General features: G+C 30.2%; 1 protein-coding gene across 1 annotated transcript in view; it reads right to left on the bottom strand.

The window, feature by feature from the left end:
* LOC130450649 (ATP-binding cassette sub-family C member 4-like) overlaps positions 1-10862 on the bottom strand; it is a 28358-nt gene extending 17496 nt beyond the window's left edge. The window contains exons 1-3 of the mRNA XM_056789156.1: positions 10463-10862; positions 3512-3622; positions 1756-1890 (exon numbers count right to left, since the gene is read on the bottom strand). Of these exons, the coding sequence (XP_056645134.1) occupies positions 1756-1890; positions 3512-3622; positions 10463-10536 (320 nt within the window). The 5' untranslated portion in view covers positions 10537-10862. The remainder of the gene's footprint in view (positions 1-1755; positions 1891-3511; positions 3623-10462) is intronic.
* Positions 10863-12965: the final 2103 nt, after the last annotated feature.

The raw sequence follows: 12965 nt of genomic DNA, 5'->3' as shown, positions 1-12965 counted from the left end.
TTAAAATAATGTTTCAATTCAATGACCCCTAAGTGTATACAAACGAGATTTTGGATGTAATCCTGGCAGGTATAGAAGCCTATACTCCTTACTTACTTCTTCAAGGACTTTGCAGACAACAATCCATAGTTTGATAAAAGCTGCATTAAAGCAACCAAATGCGGCCTATCGCAAATCGCGCTCAAATCCTAGTGCCGAAAATCGTATAAACTTTATCTCGAGAAATATCTGCAAGCAGACTATAGATGTTTGCAAGGATCGATATAATGAAAGAGGGAGAAACAAACTTCTCAATCGCCCAAATGGATAAAGGTCTTTCTGATGTACAAGAGAAACGGTCAGCTAAGCCTTTGGAAGGTCAAAAATTGCATCGTTGACTGGAGAAGAAGGGTTAATCGCAGTGAGCCCAAAAAATAAGGCGGACTTGTTTGCTACAAATTGTACTCTTGATTCGCGAGGAAAACTACCACCTAGCCTACCTAGAGTTGGTTTATCGACACCAGTAATAGAATTTTGACACCAAGATGTAGCAACTAATCGTATTTAAGAAATACGCAGCTGAACTAAGGCCTAGGTCTGCAAACCCGATATATAGCTTTGTCGACGATAGCACACTGGTGCTGTTGTTCAAATCAGGCCCAGCTTCGTCCATGTCAACGAGTATTTCTCGCACATTTGGAGCTAGACTCCCAAGCATATCCTTATGATGCGTAGAAGAAAGATCGCTGACCTGAGTCTGTTTTATCGATACTACCACGGAAGATGATCTTCCGAGTTGTCTAACCTAATCCCACCTAGAGCAGTATTTGCAATATCTACTCGACAGGCAGACGTGGCTCATGAAATCGCCTGCAGACGCCAAAGAACGTCAATTTATCCGGACTCTTTTCCTTGTAGAGGTGCAAGCCTGTGGAATCAGCTACCAGGTCACGTCTTTCCCGAACACTACAGCCTACAGAACTTCAAGATCAATATCCACAGACATTTCCATAGAGCAGGCACAATTTGAACTTCTCGGATGTAATAGGTTTTATCCTTTTGTGATTGCTTTTTACATAAAAAATTTGTATGAAGGAAAATTCAGTGAAAGTGGTATCATGTTACCTCATATTGTATTTTAAATTCAAACTAATTGCCTCGTCACTAACACCTTAATAAATTATGAGATAATATTAACAGTGATGGAAATATAAGGGTCAATTTAATTATGAAATTTATATGATAATAACACCACACATGATTTTTATGTATCTTAAAATAGTTGCCACAAAACATAGTAACAATTTATATGGTAATATTTTTAATAGTGCTGTATAAACAAAAAATTTCCAAAATACAAAAATTATTATTACCGAGTTTATTTTACAGACAGTGTGCTCAAAATGCAAAGTAACTGATCAAAACTACTATTTCATAGTTTTACAAGAAAAGTTGATTAAAAACAATATATACCTAACCAATGTCTAACACGTTTCAACAAAACAAAATTTTTACTGAACACACTGTTTACACTACCACTACACCAACACTCACAATTACACTGTCTGACACGCGTTTCAATAACTGAGTAGGTTTGAGAAGAGCATTTATGATAGCAATGCATATTTCAAGACCTGTGTCAACATGTCTCTTTTCGGCTATGGCTACATTGACAACTGTATCACAGGCCACATGTGTGATATTTTAAAATTTACTTACCCACAAGAACTTACTACATATAAATTAACATAAATGAGAATTTCGACATAACTTTACCTTATGAAACCAAACTGGAAAAACATAGCTACACCAGAAACGGAGTATGATTTAAGGTACGCTTTAACAATAGCGGATTTTAAACTTGGCCTTTTCTCAGAATTTTTGGTTTTTTTAACTTCTTCCTGCCAAAATCTGGAAAATCAAAATTATCAACAATAACTTAGTAAGAATTGAGAATTATTTTTCCAAGTTATCACATATATTTATGTGATAAAGAAAAGGTTTTTACTACCTTAGTATTTATTCACCAGTTTCCTATTGGGTGATTATTCTGTGCCAGGTTTAGTAAAATTACATATTCAACAATTAATAAAAACAATATCAATTATTTCGCATTTGTGATTACATAAAAATTATAAATAATATATTAGCATCAAGACTTTTTCAAAAAAGAATATTTATAAATAAAGTTGGTGGTTCTGCGGGCCGATTTGACTTAAATAAGAAAAGTTGCCTTCATTAAATCCATCTTACGCGCATTTCGATAACCAAGTTATCGTCTTCAGAGACTGAAGGTAAACTGTTTACATTAAATCCGGACTTATCAATGTGTTATGACTAAACATATTGAATCATATTTATTGATCACTTCTTATTTCACAAAGAAATGTTTGTAAAATTCCATGACATCATTATGAATAATATGATGATGAATATTATTGCGATAATTTCTTTGCACTGATTTCAATTTTAAATATATAAAATATATTTAGACCTAATGCCGCACTTTTCTACATACCACATATTTATCATCAGCCACTGAATTGCTAATTATACTGTGAACCTTATCTTAAATAATATTTTCTAATGGGTCAAGGCCAATGATATCACTACATGGTTTTTGTTTTATTTATATTAAACTGATATTTGAACTAGGAAGTAGAATATTTCCATGTAAGGGTAGTAATTGTTCACTATCAACAGCAATATTGGAGGGAAGCATTGATTACATAAGATATTTAACGGAGAAAGCATTAATACTACACGACTGTTTAACACATTCAAACTCACATCAAATTTTTACTGCCATATGATACTGCAGATCTGCGTTGGGGTCAACTTATTCTAACTGAAGTATTTAATCACAGCGCGTTGCTAGACACTATCCATTTTGTTACAGGTTTAGAATGCGAGTTTCTAGCATGAGTCTATACATGATATTTTACAAATAGTGATAAATAGTTGTTTTAATTTATAAATGGGTTCCAGGGAAGCAAAGAGATCGCCTTATGTAAATGTTTCTTACAAGTATGCTTAAATAAAGTTGCTCTCGGTCTATCAAACGATGATTGTTTATATTAACTTAGTGGAAAAAAAAATTAAACACGGTCTAAATGTAATTTTAACCGAAAAAGTAATAGACCTTTTTTTAGGAAAATGATAAAAAATTGGTTTCAGAAATATGTACGTTCTAACTTATATACACAAGTTGTTGATAAAACTGAACTTTCTAGATATCGTTTTGTTTTTTAATGATGTTGAATCTATTTTTAGTTCAAACAGTTTGCAAACATCCAAGCATGAAAAAGAGTTGGTGGATTTCATAAATTGCATAAATGTATATATAACAATAACTTTTTTAATACTCTTGTATCAAGTTACTAATGAGTCAAGATTCTTCATTTGATAACTAATATTATCTCCCACTTGTAGTAGAAATGTTTTTGAAATCGTTTCAATTTTCAATACTTTTATTTAATTTTTTAATTTTAACAATTCTGTTGTAACCTACTTATTTTACACTTATAATTACCTCTCCAATTTGTCACCCAATCCTCCAGATAAATCTGGTTTGGAAGCGTTGTAAATATCTTGAATTTTAACATCATTTTTATAACCAAATTTAAAATACGGAAGGAACCACCTGAAAATATATATTTTGGTTAAAACATATTATGTTACTTTAAGAGATGATGTTAGGAGAATGAAAAAACAAACAAATAAATTCAAAATATTGTCATTGCTTTCCTTATCTGTACAATTTGCATGTGATTGAACAATTGTTTAAAAATCCGCAGTTAACATGTCTGAAACATATTTTTTTCAAGCATGGGAACAAACAGAAACCATTACATCACCAATTAATTCAATATTAAGTTAAATTGGTTGGTTATTTTAATGAACAACCCTGTAAACTGAAGGTGATATGATACATACCTCGTGCATTGTTATCTATAGTATTATTGTTTGCCTTTTGGCAACGTTTACCAATCATTTCAAAACTTCCAATATTTATCATGCGATAATGATTTAATATACTATTTTTTAATATTTCTGGTAATTTCCAACTATTTATATACGCGAATAGCAACAAATGATAACCTTGTTTTAAACATAGTGTATTTCAATTTATTTCACTAATCAAAGCTCAATAACGTCATAATGATGGCAATTGGTAAGCTTGACATTGATTAAACCGAAAAGATAACAATTGGGCCGGATTCTGAATCTACTAATAGGAATTGGAATTATAAACGACAATATAGATTAATTGGAACGATAGGATACATTTACATTAAGTCGGTTATCAAGTAGTTTCTGATAGATAACAAAATATCTTTGAATTGGCATTTAAAAACAATTATGTTATTACATTATATAAATGTTTCTAGACTAATTTAATTCAAATTGAATATACAAGTTTTCTTTACATTTCATGCTGACTCTGATAAAGAATAACACAGAAATATTTAGTTTTCTTGAAACAATTTATTTATTAATGTAGTCATCAAAGGCGTTACAGTCGTTCCAATTCTTCTCCAACGAAACTTTTCATGAAGTTCGATTTATCCTTAGCCTCATAAATAAATCATTTGTTTTAACAATGACTACCTCATTCGAGCAAAATATTTTTGCATTTGCATTTCTTGAGTAGCGAGAGGACAAATTTGAAATGTAATGCATGTAATTCTATCATAGTAGCCATACATTTTCTTTACGTATGGTATCGTACCTTCTTGTTTATACAACAAGATTGGAGATTAGTGAATTAACAGAATACCACTATCCACACTCTCTTGAAGTGTGAAACACTAAGGAATTCCAGAGCATTACACCTGGGTGCGTATGAAATAGAAGACATTCTTAACTTTCTAAAAGGAGTGAGATTAACAGATCAGCTTCCTCAGGTTCCCCAGTATCACAGTGTATATATTACCCCAATATCTACATACACACAAGGCAATTAACAGAATACCGAACGAATCTTAAAATATAAACACCCCTGGTTCATTAGAATTTCGTCCATAGTTAGGTACATAAAGGTTTTGACATAGAGCATCAAATATATTTCATTTCACCGGATTTTTCTCAACACATGAAATACTATTTTGTCCACAGTTCTTAATATAAAAAAGTGAAAAATATTCAAACAAACAACCCTCTCGGAGTTACAAATTCAAATTCAAATTCCACTGAATCTACTAAAAACAACCGCTCGGATATCAGATTTCTATGGGTAAAACAAGTAAAATACCCCGCAGAATTAAAATTAGTACTCAATGGCAATCTGAGTGGTGAAAATTATTCCTAAAATACGGCAGATTTAGTAAAGTCTTCAACAATGACCGCGAATATGCAGTAACTGAACAAACCATGTTGTACTGACTAGACAAAGAATATGTCACACCAAAACTACGCATGAATATTTATAACGTAAAAGTAACACACCGTTACATATACTATTAGATTGTACATTCCATATCTCATAAAACATGTAATTTTCCAAATAATATGAAAACCATACTAGGAAAGAATTGCGATGTTGATAATATTTATTAGTATTTAATCAATAAGTTATTATTATATTATTTAAGTCATCGCTAAAAAGAAATATAATTAATGAGAAAAAAGTATTTCAAGTATATGTAACTTTGAACCCCACGTCAATGTTTTATTAATAATATAAGTATAATGTCGATGTCGCGCAATCTGTGTGGTTAGACCGGAAATCAGATGTAATAAATTCAAATCAATGTACATGGCAATGATTTTTTTACCTATGAATAAAGATGATGTCTACGGAGGTCAAATTAAAAGTTGTCGGACTTGAACCTTATCGATAATAGCTAGTTTATCACACTTGTTATAGTAGGACTAAGTATATAATTTCAAATAACTAGAAGGCTCTCAATTTTTTGTAGCATAGACTTTTGTCATTCAACCAATTAATTGGGTATGGTGAATATTTAACAATATAACATTTTTTCATATAAGTAGGTAATTAGGATCGTTTAGTTTGTAACAACGGCCATTAAAATTTATCTGTTCCAAAAATTTTACATAAATGTGTGTATTTAGTATGAAACCTTATCGGCTACCTACCTAACACTAAGTAGGGACTTCCGTTATTTGTTTTCTTCAATTTCATGGGATACTTTTTGAACTACTGCTTTTATATATTTATTAGCTTAGTGTGTAGCTTTAAATAAGAAACAACCAAACACACATATAACAATTTGTTTGCATGTAAATTCATTTCATACATTTCTAAGCCATTACTTACATTTTATGCAGAATTAACTGTGACGAACAAAAGCTTACCATGAAAATGTGAAGTTAGTGGTCAAGTCAAATAAATGAAATTTGTTATACTAATGATGTAAAGAGAGACTAATGATGAAACTATGGTTGGTCAACAGACTGTTTCACAATTTCCGGTATCACAACATAATCAGTATATTTCATATCAAGCACTGGAATCTACCTTGAGCTGTAAAACTTATACCAAAAACCAAAACCAAAAATTATTAGTGCATTTATGCTTTCTATACCAATTGAACTTTAGACTACTACAGCAGTAATGGATGAACTTATCTGTGGATCTGTGGACTTAATTTACTTTGTAGGAAGGTTTAAATAAATGACAAGATTGTAGTAGTGAGTAATAGTAGAGTTCTCACAACTAATAGCATTATTTTTCTAGTTTCAAATGGCTCTCCAGATACAGATCTAGAATCTGAATCAAATATCACATACATCGCACTGTTTTTAAATCCAACATTAATCAAGAGATAAATAATATTACAGTCAATTATTATCAATAATGCAGTTTTGTATAATGAATAAATTAAAATGCTATTTTGTCTTTTGGGAAGTATTATAAAAATATTTTACCGATTTCTAAGCAAAGTAAACATATAACACTTTATATTTTATCTACATTTTTTACATAACTTGGAATTAAGTAAATTGAAAAGCAATTGTGATATGAGAAACATTTAGATACAAAATGAATACTTTGCATTTCAAATTTAAAATATATAAACTATAATAATTTTGAGTGAAGGAAATTCTTGACAAAAATAAATTATCAACATAAGTGATTGAAATTTAATACTCTGAGATGGCAATGTCTGTAAAGTTTATAATTGAATTGTCTCACACTCGAACAAAATTCGGTTGAGGTAGATAAGAAGATAATAGCAAATTATCAACTACAAATAGTTGATATGAATGTAATGTTTAATAGACTAAACCGAATGGATGGGCTAATCGGCCACACAAGAGTATAAACCTAACAACGAGCTTGAGAGGCATATGTGAAGAGGGTAAAACGAGAAAACCCCAAATAACTCTTTCAGAGATAAATTGACCAAATAAAATGAATTTAAAAACTATTTGTCGCATGACTCTAATTGCTACCGGGCAGTTGATTGTTAAATTTAATAATGTTGTGTTATTATGGTGTATTCCATGTGAAATTAATTACAGAAAAAAATAGTAAATGCCCGTTTTTTATTAATACACTTATTAAATTAAGAGATGCGGGCTATTTCTACTAAAACATTCCACATGGCGACTACGGTAGTTATGGTGGCGGCGGGAATGTTACTAATAATGTCATAATTAACGTTAGCAACGATCCATGTCAAAAGGTGGAGCGATGTGAGCGTTGAAAGAATCACTGAAATTCTCAGAACTCAAAACAACAAAGATTGCATCACGAGAATATATTTCATTAAGGTACATTTCTAATGCAATTCACGGAGGAATTGTGAATGAAATTGACCCATTTCCTATGAATTTTGCCAACGACTTTGAGAAACAGTGCTTGCACATGCGTCTTTGCACCAGTTTTTCGGGGTCAAGTTAATTGAGTCGTCTTTTGATTTGATATGGATTCAATAATGTACGATGAATTTCCTCTCCAATGTGTATCCAATTACAAACCGTTTTCGATAAATTAGATAAAGGGTATACATCTGTGTTAAAAATACAAAATTATTGAATTCGACCTAGTGCGCACGTGTCATGCACAGCACGAAATGCAAAACGTGTCTGCACAGTTTTTAGCCTTGAATTGCATCAGAAATTCTAACATTGTTTCTCGTATTAATGTACTTTCGGAGTATTTTTGTGATGTATTATCAAATATCTTACTTTACTTTAATGTAAATTAGTTGAAACGATTCGAGAATACTGTAAAGAACATTTGTAATAGAAAATGTTGGAGTTTTATTTTTTACCTTGGAAAAGATAGATTTGACTGTTATAATTGTTTCATTTGCAATTTTAAATTTTTAGTTATGATTTAAAAGTTTGGTGAGCCTAAGAGAAATCTCTCTTATATATAGTAAAGAAGTGAAATTTCTTTGGATTTATCTAATGTGCAAATAAACCGCATATGCAGGGTTGGTGAATTGGACGTAAGGATCATAACTAATGAAGGTAGCAAGGATTTCGTCTAAGCCATTACTAGGCACTAGAACTATTGTCCATGACATAGGCCAAAATAGGTGACATGGATGCACTCATTCGTGTACCAAAGGTTTGTTCATGAAATTTATTATTTAAAAAAATATGTATTATCAAAAAGGAATGAGACTAACTCTAAAAACAAATCTTTATTCATATTGCAATAAATTCTAATCTGTTCTCAATGTTTGTCTATGATTTTTAAACAAGCATTCAAGTATACATTACTGAAAAGTGAAACCACATCCAGGCTAGCCAAAACATAATTGTCAGGTAATTTTACTACTACAAACAGTGATTTAACTAAATTGTTCCCCTTTCTAAGAATAGGGGAAGTGGGATCAAATGAAAGTTTGAAGTAAGCACCATTATTAGAAATAATATCATTTGAGAAGTTCAGATATTGAGATATCTCCAGTTACGTCTCCCTTATCTGAGAGGATTAAGATCAGATCTAATTTTTTTTTAAAGAAATGTTTTTGATCTAATGAGTAGATTACGATTATCTAGAAAAAAAATCAAAGGATATTAAAAATGTTTAATAACCTATTTTTCATTTGTTTAAACAAATTCACTTTCATAGATTGTTTGTGGTATGAATGGTAATTCATGTATCTACCTGGGCCACCTCAAATCCAGAATTGGTAAGGAATTATCGTTGTCTTTCACTTCTATTGTGAATTGGACGTAGGGATCATAACTAATGAAAGGTAGCAAGGATTATCTGGAATGATATTTTATTATGGGGTTTGAAACTATGAATTATTATATATAGATATCAATAGCCATAAAAGTGTAGTAAAGTGCTATTGAAAAATTGAGACAATACTGAATAGTGTTTTGACTCATTTAATTAACATCAGTAGAATCAATAATTTTTCTAAATTTTGACAATCACAGAAACCCTATGGCTGCAACAGACTGATATTCTTGTACCCTTTTCAAATTATAGAAATCTGGTCATAACTTTTTGTAAGCCCAGTACTACATATTATAATTAAAAAATTTATAAATAAGAAAGTGGAATGGGTTTCAAAGTAAAAAACGCCATCTTCAATTGTTATTGATTATTAATGAATACGTTTGGTATAATATAAGCACATTTGCAATCAGCTTGTACAAAAATGGTGGTTAAGGATGTATATGACAAGAAAGTTATATTCTGTAATGTTTTTATAAAGAGATATCCTTGAAAACTGTTCTACTTTGTTGACAGCAAACAATAAAACAATATATCTTTCTATTCTGTTTATTATTGTATGAGTTAAAGTAATATTATTTATGGTACTTGCTTCAACATTTCTCCATGTCAAATATTTCAATTTCAATGACTAAAGGAGTTTACAAAGGCATTTCTCAAATTTATTATAAATACATATTTCTAAAATTTTTCCATGACTTGACCTATTCTAAAATACTATTTTCCTCAATTTTCTTTTGATCAATTATTATCGTGAGCATACAGATTCCATACTACTACAAACAATAATTCTTCAAACTTTCTCCATTCTTTAAACTTTAAAAAAATTGCATATTAATGTTATTTGTATGGAATTTCAAAATTGAGTGATAAAACTTTTTCAGTTACATATACATTGCCAATACATTTCTATACCCTTTCAATATTCTCTACAGTGTAATAACATTTTTTGTTCCTTTTACATAATGACCTAATTGTCTACGATTCTTGTTCTACCGGTTATTGGCCTATTATTCTTATTTTCGATATCAAAATATGTGAAATTTTGATTTTATTTTCATGAATTTTCATTGAAATCAATTTTTTAGGCGGTTGTCCTAGAATGTCAAAAATCTCTTGTAAATATATGTATTGCATAACTAGGTAATGAATTAAACTTAAAATTCAAACAAAAACTTCAGAATGAATTACTCTCCCCCCAAACAATAAGTATTTCCAAAAAAAATCTGAAATAACACCGAATAAATATTGAAGCCATAGGAATTAGTCGTCTGTGAAATAAACTTTAAAAATGGATAATTCACTTACCAGTAGAATAACTTTGAGAATACATTTGCATTTTCCTCGGGAGATTTTTTCACGTATTTTTTGGATGAATCCATATTTATATGTTTTACTGAACGTTTCGATATGCTACAAAGTTTTAATAGCAGCGAATAATTGTTTAACGGGATAAATGAATAACAACACTCATTCCCATTTAAGGTAAATCTTCAATAATAAATTGAAACTTTCTCACAGAATATCGGTAGTTAGAGAATCACAAGTACTATTTGCTGATAATGAACAAATTACATTGTAATATTTAAACTGTTATCTATCACTAATGAAATTAAAAGGATTCACAAAACTATGGTTAGAATAATACGACCCGAAGGATGTATTCTCTACACCAACTTCTATCCACTATAACAGGGGACATAATACTGAGCAATAGAGAGAGATAACAGTTTGGGTTGGTGGAGCGCAGTGGCGGGGGTATGAATAATATCAAGAGGATAAAATATATATGTTAGTAGATATAAATACTTCCCTGATTTTATTGTAATAGAAATTATCACGGGTCTTTTGGATATTTATCATGAGATTTGTTTGGAATCAATTTACATCTACTATTTCATTTAATACAAATGATTGTTTTAAAATGTGGACATATTTAGAAATAAAAATCATTTAAATTGGCTATATGGTTCCTATATTTAAAAAGCAATCGCATCAAGAATACTAGTTTTTAATTGGTTTCTTATTTTTTTGCGACATAAAATATAGGTACAATGACTCGCAACCTAATTACAGACAATATTAAAAAAACAATAAATTTTTCTCATTAAAGTTAACATAAGTCTTAAAAAAGCATAAACAAAAGTTTTTTCTTTAGATAATAAAAGTAATCAAATAGTTGGTATGTCATTTTGATGTCGCAACTTAACTGGCGTAGTTAACATAATAATAATAATAACGGTTTAAACACAATTGGAAACTCGCTAAATAAGCGTTGCCTTAACAATTATAGCAATTGTCTTCTTAATTTGATATGAATTTTTAAAACGACGGTATTCAGAGATCTGAGACAAGATGATAGTTTTGGAAGAGTAGTTGAATTATTCATTATGGTAATAACTTGAAAAAAATATAGTTGGGCCCTATTTCTCCTCTAAAATCATTCTCACACTCATAAAATTAAGCAAATTGATTAATAAAATGTCGTTTGACAAATTACAAATCAATTCTAATGTAACTTTGATCATTCAGCAATCACTACGGTGTATTTGTTTCTATAATAAATTTACGCAGAGAAAATTATTACTTAATACTATATATTAATATTTTATTTTCTGAATACATAAGGCTATATCTGTAATAGGCAAGTGTTTATTTTTTTATTTGAACGATAAAGCAAATGTATGCAATTTATTTCAACAAGTGATATAATTAACGGAATGCATACACTTTAAATGCAAATTACAAATTAAATGATAACAATGATTTCTAAAGTATAGTAATACTAATCATTTTACAGATTTTATGATATTACGTGAGTTTTTTTCACCGGTAAACGGTCATTTGTGACATAAAAACTTTTAGGTTTAAGTCCCATTTCTCTCTGCCTAAAACTCATCAACTTTTTGATATTAACACATAGATTATTAAGCAATCGATATATTATGACAAAGTAGTTAAAAACTTCACTGCGAATAGAATAGTTACAATGGTAGTAGCATGTTTCCCCATAAATCCAAGAAATTCTATTCGAGAACGTTACGCCTATGGTTTGTTTATGTTATGTATGGAGGTAACTATTATTTTAGATTGATTGTAGATACTATATATTTTTAAACCTTTATTCGTTGATAACGTTGAATAAATATAACAATATTTGGGTTTATTGATTTTTGTTATCTTAAGAAGGTGTTTAATATTGTACACGGGCATTTCAGAAAATATAATCGGTTTTACCCGATTGCGATCTGAATGATCGGGAAGTAATCCAGGGTTCGTTAACTAATTGAAGTGATCCGGCTCTAGCCACATGATACAATTTTTTCTACTTTAGTATACCAGTGAGTAAATATGATCAGTTGAAAGGTCTATTCGTTTTTTCTTTCAATATTAAAAAATAGATTCAGGTTGCTGAAGTTAGCGGTTTTGTATATTTCAGTATAATAGTGGGTCTACGAACACAGAAAAACTATAGAAATATAAACCTTTAGAATCACGGAAAACAGAATGCAAATTTAATCATTGACCAAATTCCAACTTTCTTTTATTGGTGATAGTTAAATTAAAAATGATATTTTACTGATATGTCCTTTGACATTAGACTTTTGGCCCAAATCAAATACTACAGATGCTTCAGTAAGACGGAGAATCGAAGAGATGAGAAAGATGCAAAAGGTATTAAAAGAGACAGCATTGCAAAATCCACGCACACGATTATCGATTGAAAACAGATGTGGAATTTACTTTCACAACCGGATAATAAAGCAACGCTGTACATATCCGATTTAAATGACCGAGGTAACGGAGGGGT

Source organism: Diorhabda sublineata, chromosome X (genome assembly GCF_026230105.1).
Source record: "Diorhabda sublineata isolate icDioSubl1.1 chromosome X, icDioSubl1.1, whole genome shotgun sequence".
NCBI lineage: Eukaryota > Metazoa > Arthropoda > Insecta > Coleoptera > Chrysomelidae > Diorhabda > Diorhabda sublineata.
Note: the sequence above shows the minus strand (reverse complement) of the source record. Positions and strands in the feature narration are given on the sequence as shown.